The 19,821-nt window shown below is 32.8% G+C and overlaps 1 protein-coding gene across 4 annotated transcripts in view; it reads right to left on the bottom strand.

Annotated features, from left to right (window-relative positions):
- Positions 1 to 19,821, bottom strand: part of KCNH7 (potassium voltage-gated channel subfamily H member 7) — a 462,003-nt gene that overhangs the window by 56,633 nt on the left and 385,549 nt on the right. For all 4 annotated transcript variants that reach the window (XM_032286560.1, XM_032286559.1, XM_032286561.1 and 1 more), the window contains one exon: positions 10,768 to 11,167. In XM_032286560.1, the coding sequence (XP_032142451.1) occupies positions 10,768 to 11,167 (400 nt within the window). The remainder of the gene's footprint in view (positions 1 to 10,767; positions 11,168 to 19,821) is intronic.

Consider the following 19,821-nt stretch of genomic DNA (forward strand, 5'->3'; position numbering starts at 1 on the left):
ATAGGGAGAAACTGCTAAGAGATCCCTTGTTATATAATCAGCATTTAGGTAGAATATCTGCATTGGTGCTTCTTCCACTAAATCTTCATGATTTAAAATAAGCTCTTTAAGTACTTTCTCTATTCATTTTTGTATTTGTATTCTTTTGTAATAATTCTAAAAAGAAATGCTATTCTCTACACAGTCAGTCACATCAGGATACACAGTCTGAATGATGATCTTTGGGCATCTGTCAGAAACTGAGAGTTATGATAATAACCTATGTTTAAGTCACTGGAATAGCTATATACCAGGGCGGGGAAAGCAGCAACAACAAAACAGTGTGAAGTGTTTAATTAAACTAAATTCAAACCACATATTTTTTTCCTCAAATAAATTTTACAAACAATTGCTTCTATAAACCACTTAATCATTTTCCAAGTAGGCTTTGGCCAGATTCCTGCTATGTTTTAAACTAGTATGTTTTCCTGGGCACTTGCTTGCTTTTCCATCTTACCTTGTTTGCTTATCTTGTCATGCTTGGTTATCAAGATCCTTGTTTACCATAGATATCCTAAGTAAGAGAATGTCCCGGGGAAAGCAGTGACCCCTTGTTTTTATCTATTTAAGGGATGAAAGTTAGGGAGATATGGGGGTTAATTGTATATCAACTTGACTGGGCCACAGTGTGCCTGAATATTTGGTTACACAAATGTTCTGGGTGTGTCCCTGAGGGGTTTGCAGAGGAGATTAGCATTTGGGTCAGTAAACAAGCAAAACAGATTGTCCATCCCACTCTGGGTGGGCTGCATCCAACTCACTGAAGTCCTGAATAGAAGAAAAAGGGGAAGTAAAGGAGAATTTACTCTCTGCTTGAATGTCTGAGCTGGAATATCAGTCTTCTCTGACTTTCGGAGATACACTTAGACTGAAACCACACCATTGGCTCTCCCTGGTCTAGACCCAGCTACTGAGTACAGCTCTTGAGACTCTTCGTCCTCTATAATCATGTGAGCCAATTCCTATAATGAATCTCTTTATATCTTTATATTTAAACATATATGTCTATCTAACATCTATCTCTTGGCACTGCTTCTCTGGACATCCAGACTAATACAGAAGATCTCTAGTGAGGCTGAACTTGCATATGTAACAGACATTAATCCCCTGATGGTAGAGCAGATGTTTAGATTGTATCTTCTACATGAAGAAAAGGTGGACCTAAATTGTTTCTGAGTAAATGAATAGTTATTTAAAAAGAGAATTGACAATATTTCCCAGAATCTATTACTGTGATCCAAGGAGATTCATGTGAAAAAACACGTTTTACTCACCCTAAATATAGTGGGGAAACATTTACGTGTGATGCTGTTTTTCCAAAATACCTATCATGTGCTCAGGAAGTAGATTCAATCAGAGGGCACAAAATCAATGCTATTTGTTTTACCTAAACCACACATGATCAAGAAATACATGTTGTACCTAAATCATTACATGATCGAGAAAGGTCAGGAAAAATTCTTATTTAGTAAATAGTTTTTAGCAGATTAGATGTTATCTCTAACATCAAAATTAACTGAAATGTTTCTTTAGGTCATAAACAAGCATTTTCCACTAGCTGCGAAGATGAGGCAGGTGGATCACCTGAGTTCAGGGGTTCAAGACCAGCCTGGGCAACATGGCAAAACCCTGTCTCTACAACAAACACAAAAATCAGCCAGGTGTGGTGGCCTGCGCCTATAGTCCCAGCTATTCCGGAAGCTAAGGCATAAGAATTGCTTGAAACCAGGGAGGCACAAGAGCCAAGATTGCACCACTGCACTCCAGCCTGGCTAACAGAGTGAGACCCTATCTCAAAAAAAATAAAAATAAAAATGAAAGTGACCTGAAATACTTATTTTTAAGAAATTCTGTGATTATGACTTTTTAAGTTCTAATAAAGACATTAATCTTTTTCCTATTTTTTAGGAAGAAAATGGAGCTAAAGGTTGTAAGCTAGAGAGAAGAATACAATACTTATATTCTGTATACATTATTTAGTTGATGCCCAACTGGCAAAAATATCAATCAAAAGCAAGTTTACAGACTATGGATATCTAGGCATCTCTCCTTAACTCAATATTTTTAGTTTTATAAAATAGGGAGTTCTTATTTCATCCAAAAGGGTTGCTTTAGTTTAGTTACTATAGAAATGAAACAAGTGTATCTTAAAACTTTCTTCAGCACACCACACCTTAATTCTGATATGTTAACCATACTAATACATTTGGTTGGTCAGAGGATATTAGTTAAAACGTGTTGACAAACAAATGCACCTGCATTTCTACTACATAAATTTAAAAAACTCTGTAACTTAATAAATTACATTTTATTGATGTGTAATTAATATGTAAGATGCATTTAAGTGTATAGTTCAATTAGTTTTGACAAATGTATACACGCCTCTAAACAGAATCATGATATAGAACATTTGCTTCACCCTAAAAGTCTCCTTGTGTTCCTTGGCTGCTTGCACCACTCACTTCAGACCTTAGACAACCACTGAGTTCCTTTATGACATTACAGATTAGTTTGCTTTCTAGGATTTTATATAAGTGGAATCATAATGTACATATTCATCATGTACATTTGTGACTGACTTATTTTGCTCAGCATAATGTTTTTGAGAATCATTCTGTTGTGTGTATCAGTAATTTGTTTTTTTTTTTTTTTTTTAATTGCTGAATTGATTTGCATCATATGGCTATACCACAGTTTGTTTATCTCTTCTCCTGTTGATTGAAACCTTGCTGTGTCTGGTTTTTGGCTATTATGAATATAACTGCCATGAACATTTGTATACAAGTCTTTGTGTGGGTATATATTTTCATATCCCTTTTAAACACCTAAGAGTGAAATTGCTGAGTTGTGTGTATGTTTAACTTTATAAGAAACTGCCAAACTGTTTTTCAAAGTTGTATCATTTTACATTCTCACCAGCAATGTATGAAAATACCAGTTGTTCCATATCCTCTCCAACATTTGGTTTTGTCAGACTTTAATTTTAACCATTGTAGTGTCTGTGTACATATCTCATTAGGGTTTTAATTTCCGTTTTCCTGATGATTAATAACATCTTTTCATGTCTTTATTAGTCATTCATATGTTTTTTGTGAACTATATTTTCAAATACTTAACTCATTTTTAAATTGTTTCCTTCTTATTATGAATTTATAAGAATTATTGATATATTCTGGATAGAAGTCCTTTTTTAGATCTCAGTATTGAAAATATTTTCTTCCAGTATAAAATTTGCCCATTCCTTTTCTTAATGGTGTTTTTTAAAGAGCAGAAGCTATTAATTTTGATGAAATTCAATTTATCAACTTTTGTTTTATCATTCAGGCTTATTTTTGTTTGTTTCAGTTTTGATAATGTGTATAATTTAAACAGTATTTTCATTTCATCTAAATTGTCAAGTTTATTATTCTTCATAATGTTCTTTTCTTATTCTTTTAATGTCCATAAGGTTTGTGTTATATTTCTTTCATACAGGATAGTATCTTACGTTCTCTCTTTCAGTCTAGTTTTAGGCTTATCAGTTTTACTGATTTTAAAAATTACTTCCATTAACTTTCTCTCTTGTTTTCTATTTTTATTAACTTCTGCTCTTATATCTATTATTTCTTTTCTTCCAGTTGTATTCGGTTTTAATTTGCTTGCCTTTACTAGCTTGTTAAAATACAAGCTTACAAGCTTGGATTTTTTTAATTTTAGATCTCCTTTTGAAATAAAAACACTTAAAGCTATGGATTTATCTTAAAAAATGCCTTGGGTGCCCTATATGAGTTTTTATTCATTTTATTTTCATTTCCATTAAGTTAAAAATAGTTTGTAATTTTCCACGTGATTTCTTTTTTGAACTGTGAGTTATTTGGAACCTATTTCCAAACATTTGGGGACCTTCTAAACATCTATCAGTTTTTCCTACTATTCCTTGTCCCCTTCCTCCTTCTTCTCTTCCTTCTTTTATTATTGATTTCTGGTTTCTCTATGGTCAGATAAATACTTTGCATGATTTTAGCATTTTCAAATTTATTGAGACTGGTTTTGTAGCCCAGCATATGGCTTGTCTACTGGTAAACGTTCCATGTGTACTAGAAAAGAACCTGTATTCTGCTAGGATTTTATAATTGTCAATATGTCTTTAGCTCATAGTATTATTTAAGTTTCCTATATTTTTATTCGTTGGGTCTATTTATTCTATAAAACACTGAAAGATGAGTGTTAACATTGCAAACTATTATTATGAATAATTATGTGAAGTTGTTAATTTCTCCTTTCAGTTACGTCAGTTTTTGCTTCATGTAATTTAAAATTCTGTAATTGAGTGTATACACATTTAGGATTGCTATATTTATCTATTTTATCTTTGGTAATAGTACTTGTTCTGAAGTTAATACCACTACTTTGTCTGAAGTTAATACTGCTCCTCAGATATTCTTATGATTAGGATTTGTATGAACACCATTTTTCATCTTTTTTTATGCTTTATATTTTAAGTATGCTTTCTTTAGACAGCATATGGATAAGCCTTATTTTTTAAAATATTCTGATAATTTCTCCATTTCAGTAAAAGCATTTAGATAATTATATTTAACATAATTATTGATATGTTTGGGTTTAAATAAACAATTTTGCTATTTATTTTCTGCATTTCCCTTTTACTTATTTCCTACAGTATTTTAGATTTATTTTTTTGTTACTCCATCTTGTCTTCCCTGTTGGTGTGTTAGCTATAGTTGCAGGATTTATAACATGCATTTTAAATTAGTCAACATATACTTTAAATAGCAAAATACCATGTCACGAATAATGTAGGATTCTTGCAACAATATATACTACTATTTCTTCTTCCCATTTTTTGATGTTATCAATACCATAATTTCTCCTTCTATGTATGTTATAAAACCTGCACATTCATTGATATTTTTTGCTTTAAAGAGTCAATTATTTTTTAAGATATTTAGAAATAAGGAAAAGGTCTTTTCTTTTTTTTTTTTTTTTTTAATATACTCACACATTTACCGCCTCTAGTTCTTATTCCTTTGTGTTTATCCAAATTTCCATTTGGTATAATTTTCCTTTCACTTGAAGAACTTTATCATTTCTCATAGTCTGCTCATGAACAATTATGCCATGTTTTGTCATTTTTGAAGAGCAGTTTAATTAAACATAGATTCCTCTGTTGACAGATTTTTTTTCTATAAGCAATATAGGATTTTGTTCCATTGTCTTCTGACTTTCATTGTTTCTAATAAAAAAATCTATCAACATTATATTTTTCCTTTGTATAGGATGTATTTTTTTCTTCTCTAGCATTTAAGACTTGATTTCTCTAGCATTTAAGATAGGATGTGTCATTTTTTCTGTAGCGTTTAAGATTTGATTATGATGTGATCCAGTGTGTTTTATTTATATTTAACCTGTTTAGGGTTCACTGGACTTCTTGCATATGTGGTTTATAGTTTTCATTAATTTTGGAAAAAGTTTTGCTATTAGTTTTAAATTAAAAAAAAAATTTTTTTTGCTTGCCTTCATCATCTTTATAAATTCCGATTCTATTTTATTTGATTTTTTTCCTTTTAAGAATCACATTTTTCTGTTTCTTATAATATCTATTGAATTTTAAATAGATACTGGGTACTATAAAGTTAACATTCTTCAATGCTTATAACACTTTTTTTTTTTTTGTCTTTATAAAAAAAGTTAGATGTTCTTGCAGGAGTTAAACCACTTGCGGATCAGCTTATACCTTTTGAAGCTTGCTTTATAAGCTTTTTTGGGGTCAGATTAGCCCTAGTACTACAGCACTATTTTTTTTTTCTGAGATTTCTACCAAATATCCTGCATATTCAATAAGGGTTTTCCACTCTGCTGGTGAAATTTGAAAATCTTCCACATCTATGTGAGCTCTGGAAATTGTTCAGCTTATAGTATTTCTGGTATTTCTTTGCCAAATTTTGGGGAATTTTACCCCAGGCATTTATGACTTAGTATTCTTCAGTAGATTCAAAAGGATACCTGTGTAGGTTTCTCGAGCTTTTTCCAGAACTACTTCTCCAGTTGTCTGTCTTGCAAATTGCAGCATCTTAGCCTCCATGAACTCTGATCTTGGTGGTGTTTTTTTTTTTTCCCCTCAGTAAGACTGCTGGGGCCTGCTTAGGTTATTTATTCCTTCTCTCTTCACTGTGGTCCAGAAAGTGCCTCCAGGCAGAAAGCCAAGGTAACCTGTATCCCATTATCGTTTGTTTTCCTTCTTTCAGTGATCAAACTTGCCTATTAATTTCCTAGTGTCTGAAAACAATTGCCTTATGTATTTTGTTCAGTTTTCTGTTTGTTTTTAATAGAAGGAGAGTAAGGTTTTAGTAAGTCTATCATAAATGGAAGCAGAATTCCAGTAACTTTTTTTATATGCTACAAAAATAAGAAATTCTCCCCATCAAGATGTTTGTCAAGCAGGTCAGAGATGAAATACATTTGACTTTATTTTTATGGTTTATGTGTTTTAAAAAATTAAATATATATGTTTTATTTATGATATTTAAGGTATAAAATTATGCTATGTTAGAAAACAGGTATAAACATATGAACATCATTTATATTTATAGTTATTTAATGATTTCACAGTCTTCCCTTTTTTATTTTGAATTATATATACTTTAAAATGTATTATCTGATTACTGTACTCTGTAATAAACATAGTGCTATTTATCATGTGGATTATTTTAAATTGAAGATAGCTCAGTTCTTTACTCGCTCTACACCTAACCTCTAATCCCTCAATCAGGGAACTGTAGACAATTTTCTTCCTTTCCCCTTCCTTCCTTCTTTCCTTTCTTTCCTTCTTTCCTTTTTAATATAGCACTAGGCTATTTCTATTGATTTATTAAGAATAATACATGTTTTCTGTAGATGAACTGTATCTTTTAAGAAAAAATGAAACACTCTAGTCAAATTGGTTATAGTAAGATACACCCACATTCCACATAACATCATTTATTTGAATAAAAGACTTGGTTCTATCTACCTTAATCCAAATGGGATTATGTAAAGTTGTATATCATGCAGGAAATACTTTATATGTACTCCTGAAGAACTGCACCATGACTTATTATGCCATAAATAAAGAGTAAAACTGGGACTTGAAATTTAGTAATAATAAGAACACTGAAATTTATGTACCCAAAAATCTAACTATATTTGAAAATGGTATGGTTTTATCTATGCACATACTCCTCAGACCCACTAGTGGCCTTCTTTCAGCCTGAAAAAAATAAAACAACAACGAATGTGATAAAAGATAGTATATACACTAATTACAACTATGTGGTTGTCAGATTGAGCTTTCCAAGCATCCCTGAGTTTAATCTTTATTCTAAAAGAAAAATTTGAAGCTAAGTTGTAGAAAACAAGGCACGCAACCTTCTATCTCATAGCAATATAATTTAAGGAAACTAAAAAGAAAACATTAAATGCAAATAGTAAATATCTAATGCATATAGATTTTTACACTTATATGCATTTTTAAAAGCTGCTATTTGCAAAGACAGTTTTTGTACTGCTGACTGTGTACAGCAGTACAAAATCCACACAAGTGGTGTGGATTACTAAGTGGTGACCTGGCTAAAGTGCATTTTTAAAACTCTTTCTTAAAAATTCTAAGTTTCAAAATACAAGTTCTATTTTATTAAAAAGATATTTTGCTATATATGTGTTTAATTAAGACGAATTTTTTCCTTGTTTGATACCTATGCCACTAAAGCTGATGACCCCTATAAAGTGTTTACTAGTAGTTGTAATCACAAAATGGTTGGAACTGTGTTCTGTGTTCAGTCTCTCTGGAATGCATGTTTCTATTCTTTTCTAGGAGGTTCAACTTCCATTTCTTTCGAAGTACCATGCTACTTCTGTGTTTGAAGCCTAGGCTTGAAATGAATTTGTAGAATGTCTCAATAGTTATTGAACTGTAATTTGCTTATACAAATGCTAGTAAAATAAAAACACTAAAAATATGAAAAGTACATTTTATATAAAGTAGACAATAAACTTGGTGAATTTATTTAAATTTCATTAATAGGGATTTATCTAAGCACATTTTATTATCATGTTGACATTTAAAAATCAACTATTAGGATCTATTTTCAACTTTCTATGCAATCCAAGGATGATGTTCTTTTTGAAGCTTTAGAAATAAATCATGCTTAATATCCATGATATTTTCCTCATAAATACCCTCTACAAACTAGGCATTGAAAGAACATATTCAAAATATTAAAAACAATTTATTGCAAACCCACAGCCAATATCATTAATGAGAAAAACTATGAGCATTCCCCTTGAGCAGAAGCAACACAAGGATGCCCACTCTCACCACTCCTAATCAACATAGCACTGGAAGTCCTAGCTAGAACCAGCAGGCAAGAGAAAGAAATAAAAGGCCTCCAAATAGGAAAAGAAGAAGTCAAATTATCTCTCTTTGCTGATAATATGATTCTATACCTAAAAACAACCCTAAGACTCTGCAAAAAAATTCTAGAACTGATAAATGACTTCAGTAAAGTTTCAAGATATAGAATCAATGTACACAAATTAGTAGCATTTCTATACACCAATAATGTTTCAAATCAAGAATGCAATCCCATTTATAATAGTCAAAAAATAAAAGATCTAGGAATACATCTAACAAAGGAGGTGAAAGATCTCTACAAAGAGAACTACAAAAGACTGCAAAAATAAATCATAGATGACACAAACAAATGGACAAACGTTCCATGTTCATGAATTGGAGGAGGCAATATTGTCAAAATGTCCATTGTCCTAAAGCAATTTACAGATTCAATGCTATCCTATCAAACTACCAATGTCATTTTTCACAGAATTAGAAACAACTAATATGAAATTTATAGAAAATGAAACAGAGCCTGAATAATCAAAGCAATACTAAGAAAAATAAACAAAGCTGGAGGCATCACATTACCCAACTTCAAACTATACTATAAGGCCATAGTAACCAAAACAGCATGGTAGTGGTCAAAAAAACAGACACATAGACCAATGGAATGGAATAGAAAACTCAGAAATAAAGCTGCACATCTACAGCCATCTGATCAACAAAATTGACAAAAATAAGCAATGTATAAAGGACTTCCTATTCAATAAATGGTGCTGAGACAACTGACTAGCCATATGCAGAAGTATTGAACTGGACCCCTATCTTTCATCATCTACAAAAATTAAATCAAGATGGATTTAAGATTGGAATGTAAGACCTCAAACAGTAACAAACCTAGAGAAAAACCTAGGAAGTATCATCTGGATAACAGATGCTGCTGAGGCTGTGGAGAAAAGGGAATGCTTATATGCTGTTGGGGAAAATATAAATCAGTTCAGCCACCATGGAATGTAGTTTGGAGGTTTCTCAAACAAAACAGAATTATCATTCAACCCAACAATTCCATTACTGGGTATAGACCTGAAGAAAACTAAATTGTTCTACCAAAATACACATGTACTTGTATGTTCACTGCAGCAGTATTCACATTGGAGAAGACATGGTATCAACCTAGATGGCCGTCAACAGTGGGTTGGATAAATAAAATGTAGTGCATATACAATATGGAATACTATGCAGCCATAAAAAAGAAAAAAAGCATGTCCTTTGCAGCAACATAGATGCAGTTGGAGGTCATTATCCTAAGTGAATTAACATAGGAACAGAAAACCAAATACCACATGTTCTCACTTATAAATAGAGGGTAAGCATTGTGTACACATGGCCATAAAGATGAGAACAGTAGACACAGGGGACTAGTAGAGTGAGATAAAGGGAGGAAGGCAAGGGCTGGAAAACTACTTATTGTGTACTATGCTCATGACCCGGGTGATGGGAATCATTCATATCCCAAACTTCAGCATCACACATTATACCCATGTAACAAACCCACACACCTACCCCCGGAATCGAAAATAAAAGCTGAAATTATTTTTTAAAAAGGTAGAAAAATGAAAATAAAAATCCATCATGCTTTTGCCAATTGCTGCCTGGAAACAGCAAGTTTACCTTCAGCGGTTCCACAGTGTGATTACAAACTACATGATAATATTAAAACGTCTTTTAACAAAGCTTTTTTAATTCCAAAGAATATATGTTATGAATCATGCTCATGACATTAACTAATCACTTAGGTCTTGACATAATGTCACAGGAAAAGAAATGTTTTGTCAATGATGGGGGAAAATTACATGTATATTATGTATATACGTATGTGTATGTTGCATGTATATATTTATATATATACACATACACATGTATATGAAAGATGTTTTTCTTGTTGTGATGATACATATGGTTAATAGTTTTTTTGTTTGTAAACCTATCTATCTATCACGCAGTGTAATGAGTATTTCCCATTCTAATATAGCCTCAGCTTGAAATAGAAAATAACCATTGGTAATAAATTACAGATACTCTTTTTATAGCAGCGAAACTGAACTGCAAGTTTCAATTCCTGAAATTGTGTTGCTCCAATTTTATGACCATAGTTTTCTAAGGTTAAAAAAGACCTTTTGGTGTCTCTACTTCACAGACAGATTTAGATTTGATGGAACACAGTACCCATATATGTAATCCCATGATCTCCTCAATTTTCTCTAATTTTTTTCTTTGCCTTACTCTAAATATTGTAGAAGTATTAATTTCAAGGTATTATTCTATCCTAATAGACAATAGAAGAGAAAGCTACTTACAGCCAATCAACATGACACAAATTGAAAAGATTTTCTCCGAATTCGTGTTAGGAGATACATTCCCGAATCCTACACTGGTTAAACTGCTGAAAGTAAAATAAAGTGCTGTGACGTATTTGTCTTTAATGGATGGTCCAGAACTTGAGTCACTGTCATTGTAACGTTTCCCAATTTGTTGTCCTAAGGAATCCAACCATCCGATTTTGTCAGTCAGATAAGGCCTTTCTACATTCCCAATCGCATACCAAATGCAAGCCAGCCAGTGAGCAATCAGGGCAAATATGCACATTAAGAGCATTAGCACAGCAGCGCCATATTCTGAATATCGATCCAGTTTCCTGGCCACGCGCACAAGACGGAGGAGCCGAGCAGTCTTCAAAAGACCAATTAATGTTGTTGTCTGTAGAAATAAATAAGCACAGTCAGAAACGGTTGGTAAACAATTCAAACTACATTCATGTGAAGCGAAGTGGACAAAAACAGCTTAAGACAATATGGTAGTATTAAGGATAACTGCCTATTTAAATTAAGTATTAAACTAATTTTTTTTAATGTGATGCTTGCTTTGGAAAATACTTTGAAAGTGCATGACACATTAATTCAGTATCATGACATGCAAAACCCATGGGGCAGAGAATCTGTCTTGTTTTATGTTCTAAGCACTTTGCGTGACTCATTCTTTCACCAACATACATTCTAGTGTGTTACTGTATGCCTATTAAGGCCACACACTGGGTTTACAGTGTTGAACAAACAGAAATGGTTACTTTCCTAATAGAGACAGTTATTTAAAAGACAAAGGGTTTAATCTAACGAAGAGACAAGATCACAGTCTACTGAGGAGAGAGAGATTTTTAAAAAATAAACAATTTCAGAGACAGAAAAGTGCTGTGATTATAGTAAGCAGATAAATATGATAGAGGGTATTTGGAGGCATGGATTGGGGCAGAGTCTGCTTTAAAAAGGAAGGCCAAGAAGGGCTTTGTAGAGGAGCTGGCATCTGAGTTGAGAATGATCTGGATAATGAGAAGGAGCAACTCAAACCCCTTCTTCCCATAACCGTGGGAACACTTATCAGTTGACTGCATGCATGAATGAGGCACTATATTTAAATGCATTTTTTCTTCTTAAATGTGCTAAACTGAGAAATTATTTCTTGATGTTCCAGTGATATTATAATTGCATTTTGCTTTTGGCTATGATATATGTAACTAATTGGGTGATTATTACTGACCAGGTATCTAATGATAGGATACTTCTATAATAACAGGACACTTAACTGGTTGTTTGGTCTTCAAATCTGATAAGTACAAATTACAAGTTCATTTCTTAGGTTTCCTAAATAATGTCAACTCTAAGTACTATATAATTCACAGGGTATATAATTATTGCATAGTTACATGGTGTTTACCAATCAATTATTGAGTCATTTTATCTGTTCATTGTTGCTGCTTATTTCCCAAAGCACATCCAATTATGTTAAGAACACTTACATCTTAATTGAAGAAACAGCACATGGAATAACTACCACACCCTATGTATTAATATTGATGATGACAAAGGAGCACTAAATATTAAAAAAAATTTTTTCATTAAAATGTTCTGGCTGGGTATGGTGGCCGGTGCCTAAAATCCCAGCACTTTGGCAGGCTGAAGCAGGAGGATTGCTTGAGCCCAGGCATTTGAGACTGGGCAATATAGTGAGACTCTGCCTCTACAAAAAATAAAATAAAATAAGTTAGCTGGATATGGTGGTGGATGCCTGTAGTCCCAGCTACTCTGGAGGCTGAGATGGAGTATCACTTGAGCCTAGGGATTTGAGATTGCAGTGAGCTATGATTGCACCATTGCACCCTAGCCTGGGCAACAGAGCAAGATCCTCTCTTTAAAAATAATGTTCTATTAAGTGTTCTATAGTTTCTTGTTTTCCCCTTGTGCCTTAGTGATCACAAAGGAAAGGGGACTTAGTCTCCCCTGAATTATCCTCTATTAGTATTGTAACAGAGCCTGAATAGTCAAAGCAATACGAAGAAAAACAAACGAAGCTGGAGGCATCACATTACCCGACTTGAAACTATACTATAGTATGGGACCTTTTAAAGGTGAGAGGAGTTTGTCCAGTTGTCATGTATTTATCATAACTGGATAAATTGGAAGTTAGTATTGGAACCCTTTAAAGGTGAGAGGAGCTTGTGTAGTTGACACTTATTTATCATAACTGGACTCTGGTCTCTTATTTGGGGATGTTTTGAGAATTTTATCTTTCTCCAATACTGAGTTATTTTTTAGAGTGCAATGAAGGTGATAGTGTTTTTTTTTCCCTTCTTTATAGGTTTAAAAGTATATTTCTTCCCTATGAATGAATGGAGGGTTTAAATTACTATTGGCTGGATCCCTAAGAGAAAATCAAACTTTTCAATATATGTATTATCAATATTTTAGCTTAGCAGTTATGTGCTAGGACTTTGGAATCAACTTATGTTTGAATTCTGCCTCCATACCAGTGTGTCACCTTGGACAAGTTATTAATTTAATCTCATACTTCAGTTTCTTCATCTGTGAACAAATAATAATGCCAACCTTACAGAGTTATAGATAATACCAATAAACAGAAATTCTTTGCATTTCTATCTTAACATCCTTTACATTTTTCTTTCCATCAATAAGCAGGAACTTTGTGATGTGAAATGAGTTGATAGGACTTCTATCCTTTTAAAATGTAATGCTTTGATATCTGGAACCACAAGTGGGGGCCTTTCCATTCTGGCCTTGCAGCTCCTTTTAGGAAACGGTAAGAACATTGAAAGACAGACTTCATGTGGGCACACTGACTGCTCAGACTCTAACAGGAGTCACCGTGGTTCAACATTTCACCACTTTTACACAGCATGGCTTCCTGAGAAATCAGAAATAACTGTGAATTATTGTTAAAATTTTCTTGTTTTTGGAGTAAAATTTCTCTGCGACTCTCAAAATAAATGAAGCATAATAAAACTTCTTTAGGTAGTTGGTTAAATGAAGTGAACAGCTTTAAAACAAATGAGCTGTTTTTATAACATGTTATGATAGTAAGTACTAAAGACTCTGCTGGTTGTAAAGATGGTAGAGTAAAAATGGTGCTCTGATAAGAAAAGAAATGAAATTTGCTGTGCATGCAAACTTCCTTTTTGCCTTCCTTCCAAAGAAATCTCTGACATTGCTTCTAGCATTCTATCAAAATGAAGTTAAAATCTATGTAAGTCCTCTAAGCAGATAAATCAATATAACTTACATAATAACATACAAGTGACATCTTTTCTGGAGAAAGAAAGTTTAAGAAATATGGGACATGTTGAAGTCTCAACATGTATGACAGTATTCATACTAAATAATTGCAGAAGTAATGAGAGAGCCACAAAGGAAAGGGAAGAGGAAAAAATTACTAAGTAGTAATAATATCTTTCAGTTGCATTATAAGGATGTGAATATTGACTTCAACAGTCAAAGCTGTTCTCTTGTGATTCTGTCACATGTACCCCAGCATAACTACATATGCTGGCTTGATAACGTAACAAATGCCTTGACCTTACTTCTATTGTTATAAAATTGTGGCTAACTCAACTGGGCATTCTTTGTTAGCTACAGTTGTGTATAACACATCTTGTAGATGATGCACAGGATTGCAATAACTCTTTTCTGCTTATTATTTTAATATTGCTTTAAAAACTTAAGGTGTCTTGCCCCAGATTGCAGAATAGAGAAAAGTGATTGCACTAAAATCTAAGAGACAGTAGACTTGAAATAATTATCAATCTTCTCCAGACAATTTGTTATGAACTCTTAACCCCTTGTTTAGTTTAATAGGCCATCTTTATGTTACTTACAAGTGAGAAAGAGCATCATCAACTACCTTGTTATATTGTGCTAAGATCAGAATTTACTGGGTATAATTGTTTTCAGAATGCATAATTATGTCCCAGTGCATCTAATTTTGTGTAATATCCAGACATTATGGAAATCTCAATTTTTTGATTTTTGAAAATTAATAAATGTAACTATCCATAAACCTATTCACAACAATTTTAAAAACTAGAGATAAAGAACTGTCTCTTAGATGGTATTTCTTGAACTTTCCATTGGTAATAGAAAAATATTGTCTGCTTATCATTATTCTTGGAAGTGACTAAAAAGAGCATAAAAGCTCACTAGATGGCAAAATGTGGTTATTGTTATAAAATAGAAACACATAATGAAAATAAAATATAAAAAGAGGCGAGTCATTTTGCAGTACATTGAAGCAAGGTACTTGTTTTCTAGTCCTGCCACTAAGTGTAGCAAAGGGGACATAATGGACTCTTAACAACCCAAGTCTTCACCTGCCAGCTCCCATACCATCTCAGAATTCAACTCATTTATTATGATTGAATAATTGTCCAACCCTTTTTGCCAAAATGTCACAGTAAAGAAGATCTATGTAAGATTTTTATTTTTAATACATCTTGTCAATATTATTGTTTTTAATCTAAAATGACTCTTTTTTCCAAAAATTCAATTTTTCATTTTGTTGGGTGGCTGATTAATATCATTCGGTTTTAAAATTTTAAAAATATATCCACATACACTGTTTACTAAAGCCCCAGATACCATCTTATACTGAGGTAGAAGCTAGTTTATTAAGTATATTAATTTTTAAACTAAATATTATATATGTATATATATATATATCCTAAACAATTGAAGTTTTGTATGTATATTAGATACTAGGTCCAGAATCAAGACCACCATGTGATTTTTTTTTTTTTTTGTAGATACTTTACAATAAATTGGTCAAGATTCTCTCTTCATGCCTGTGGAATTTTTTTGAAGGCTTGAAATTAGAATAAGTAACTTCTTATCAGTATTAAATAACTTTCTACTCAAGAATAAATTGTCTACAGTTAAATGGAGAAAGACTCACTAATAAAAAAATATTTTGTTCAAAAATATTTAAAAATTTTTGAAAAATAATTATACCTTATTTTTTAGTAAACATTTTTAAGAATCTTATATTTAAAATACATTATTTCAGTGATTTACTCTCTAACACTTTTGCCTATAAATAAGTGAAATAATTATTCTTCTATAAATAAAAATACATAAGTATGTGATCTTTGGTTTCATCTGCAGGGTTGATAGAATGATCACTGAAGCTTTCTACTTAATCTATCATTTGTCTTTTCAATAAATATTTGGTTTCAAATTGGGAAATGTTAACATTTAACAAGCAATAAATTTCATTACTCTACATTCACATTTTGCTTTAGATTTCATTTCAGCTAATTCTCTCTAAGTTCTGGTATTTTTATTCATCATTCAATTATTAATTGTCTAATAAATCTCAATAATATTGGAAACTAGTTTCTAGTCCTTTGTTCAGCTTGACTACACCATTGCAATATTTCTAAGGACACATTCACTAATACAATCAAAGAGATATATTTTGAATGTGTCTAGAACCTTGGGGGAATTATTTAGGTTGCCATCTATTTATAGCAAACCTCACAAATACACATAACATATAGCTTTTAAAGAGGAGATTTTTACAACTTCACTGGGAATCTCATTTCAATATTTAACAACCTTTATTATTGAAACATTTTTACTTTTGTTTTGTTTATAATTAACATTTTATTTTTCTGCAATTTGAACTTACTTTGGCTTTCTCTACAGTAACAGAACACTGACTATCGAATGATTCTAAACAGTAGTATGCAAATGTTACACCAAATAAATAATTAGGGATGTCATATTTTTTAAATGATAATTTGACTTTTCCTGAGAAATATTTTACCAAGAGTTATGCTTTATGCCATCCCTAATGAGTGTAGTCAATCAATCACATACAAATCAGCAAATGATGAACTAAAAGCAAAATACTTTTTCCATTGGGGATCTTATATCTCTTATACATCATCTCATACATTTTTAGAGGCATGACCAATAGCTCCAAATATAAGCCAATGGAAACTTCTGTCTAAACTCCCAGAAACTATCTAAGGAGATTTAGCAATTTTATGTGTGAACATGTATACGTATGTGTCTTCAAAATGTGATTTGTTCCTAAAAGTTGAACATGATTATGTCAGATGTTTTAGAAGTAAACTAATGACATCTATTGTAAAGCTCAATTTCATCTGCGAAAATGATCAGAGTCTGCATACAGATGCCTGCTAAGGTTTTCCTTGCATCCATTTCACAATTCATCTGTCAGACTAATAAATCAAACATATTATTATGATAGGAAATCCTCTTTTCTATTGGAATTTTCCCTCAAAGAGCACGGTAGTCATTTAGGTTTCAAAGGCCTTTCTTGCTTGTATTCAGGATTCAGAAAAAACAGTAAAGTGTGAAAGGAGAAGGGTCAATGAAGCAAATAATTAATTGTAAGAATCTTAATTTTCTGGGGAGTAAGAGGTTAATGAAGCATGTAATTAAGCAGAATTTTGTAGATTTTAGCTGTTAATATTTCTGAAATTAAGATTTGCCACAGATGAGCTAAATATGGGAAAATATGAGGCAGATAATAAAAAGTTAACTTTCTGGATACTGAGACAATAACATTCTTCCTTTGCACCAATGATACAGACAAAATATCCTAATGATTGAGGTAATGGGTGGTAAGATGTTTGATGATGCAAAAATTAGGAAATAAAGAATCCTTTTATTGTCTCTCTGGATGGCATTATCATCAGGAAGATATTAATGACATAAGCAAGCCTAGTTATTGCCAGGATTTATTTTCTTCAACATGTTTTTAACATTATAGAAGATCATCTATTGTAGGTGATTTGTAATTATGTAGGAAAAAAAATTAAATGGTTATTTAGAAAAATATGAGCAGTTGTGCCATGTCTTCTTTGCTAAAAATGTATATGACAACATATCCTCTTAGCATTTATTAATACCTTACATAGATTAAATAACATAGATAAAAAATTTGAATTTTTTCTAGGGTTGAATGTAAATAAAGTAAAAGTGTTACTGTAGCTTAACATTTAGGGAAATTGGCAAAGAAGACATTAATGTTTGATTGACATTGACAAAATTATATTTTCTAAGCTCATCTATAATCCTGTGATGGATAGAAAACATTTTAGGGCCGGCACAGTGGCTCACACCTGTAATTCCAGCACTTTGGGAGGCTGACGCCAGTGGATCACTTGAGTTTGGAGTTTGAGATCAGCCTGGGTAACAAATTGAAACCTCTCTACAAAAATTACAAAACTTAGCCGGGTGTGGTGGCATATGCTTGTAGTCCCAGCTCCTCTGGAGGCTGAGGTAGAGGATCACTTGAGCCCAGGAGGCAGAGGCTGCATCGAGCTGAGATCACACCACAGCACTCCAGCTTGGGTGACAGAACAGGAACTTGTCTTACAATAAAGCAATTAAGAAATTATGGCTGTTCTTATAATTTGTTGAAAATCACTCTTAATTTGTTCCTTTATGTACTTATGCATTTATTTATGTACTTATGCATTTATTTAGTAGAAATATTCATCTATGAACACTTGAAAGCCCTCTCCTGGGATTCCTCTTTATCCCAGATATGGCCACTGGATCTTGTTTGTCTAAACAACAAAATCTTCCCTGCCACTTTAAAAAGTGTAGGTTTTAGGACTTTATTTTAAACCTGTCAAATATGTGTCTCCAGATCTATAACAGATCCACACACAAAACTGATACATGGTTCTTGTACAGAAGCTGATCCAAACCAAACTTTGCCAAGATTATATCTAACTTTTAATTAATGGATCTCATTTCTCTTCTTATACTCACATATTATCTTTCTAGGTGCTCATGGAGTACTTGACTGCCTACATACCACCTGTAGTTGAATAAGCAATAGTCATCACAAATTTAAAATTGCCAATACAGGAATTACTTTCCCACAACACACTTGGTCTCCCCAAGGATTTTTCCATCTGAATAAATGGATTACCATTTATAATTTTGCTTAGGTAACCCTTCTACCCTTCACCAAAGGAATGTTTCAATAAGAATAAACAAACAACAAAAAATGTTTGCCCCACTCTTAATTCTGCTTTTTCTCCTACTCTTCCATTCAATACTTAATCCATCAACAAGCCTTGGCAGCTCACCTCCAAAATATATCCCCCATTTCTTTACTTTTCTTCATCTTGGTTGCTACCAAGCTGTTTTGTTCTACATCATAGCATGTGCCCTGAACTGGTTCTCTGCTCCTAGCCTGACTCTCCAATATGCAGATGACAGTCTTTGTAGTCTTGAAAATGTCCATCAGAGAATATCATTCCCATTCCAAAGATTCCATTGCAGCGAGAATAAATAAGAAATCCCACATCTCTATGTGATTTGGTCCCTGTCTCTGCCTCCTCAAAACTTAGCATTCCACCTCTTCCTGTGTGGTTCAGCTTGGCAGCCACTGGCCAGTTTTCTGTTCCTCTACCACAACAAACGTGTTTCCCAAATGCGACATTTTCACTAGTGTTTCCTCTTCTATGTGAAATGCTCTGCACAGTGGTCTCAAGTAGATGGTTGCTTCCTGTCAAATCTCAGCTCGAATGGCCTCTACTCATTGGCCTTTGGTAACTTCCAATTCAAATTAGCCATCCATCCAGGTCACTCTCTATCACATCCACACGTTTTGTTATCATCGGGTAATTTACTCTTTCCTGAAACCATCCTGCACTGTGTTTGTTTGTTTATTAACTGTCCTCTGCCCTCTTCCATCCCCTACCCCCTCTTTCTCAAGCCTAGAATGTAAGTTCCTGGAGAACATAAATTTGTCTGATTTACTTCTGAATCTCCAAACAAAAGACAGTACCTGTCACTTTGAAGGGTACCCAATAAAAATTTGTCGAATGAATAAACTATTATTGACTAAGAGTAATACAGAAAATAGGACTGAGTATATCATTGAACAATTCTAGGTTTCAAGAGTCTCATCTGTAAAATGGGAATAATAGTACTTTAACTTTCTAGGCAGAGGATTGTACTAGATGATTTCTTGTGGTTACTTCTAGTTCTAAGATCTACATTGGCAGCAGTACTAGATTT

The sequence above is a fragment of the Sapajus apella genome, unplaced genomic scaffold, assembly GCF_009761245.1.
Source record: "Sapajus apella isolate SASKATOON/1434 unplaced genomic scaffold, GSC_monkey_1.0 scaffold18, whole genome shotgun sequence".
Lineage (NCBI taxonomy): Eukaryota > Metazoa > Chordata > Mammalia > Primates > Cebidae > Sapajus > Sapajus apella.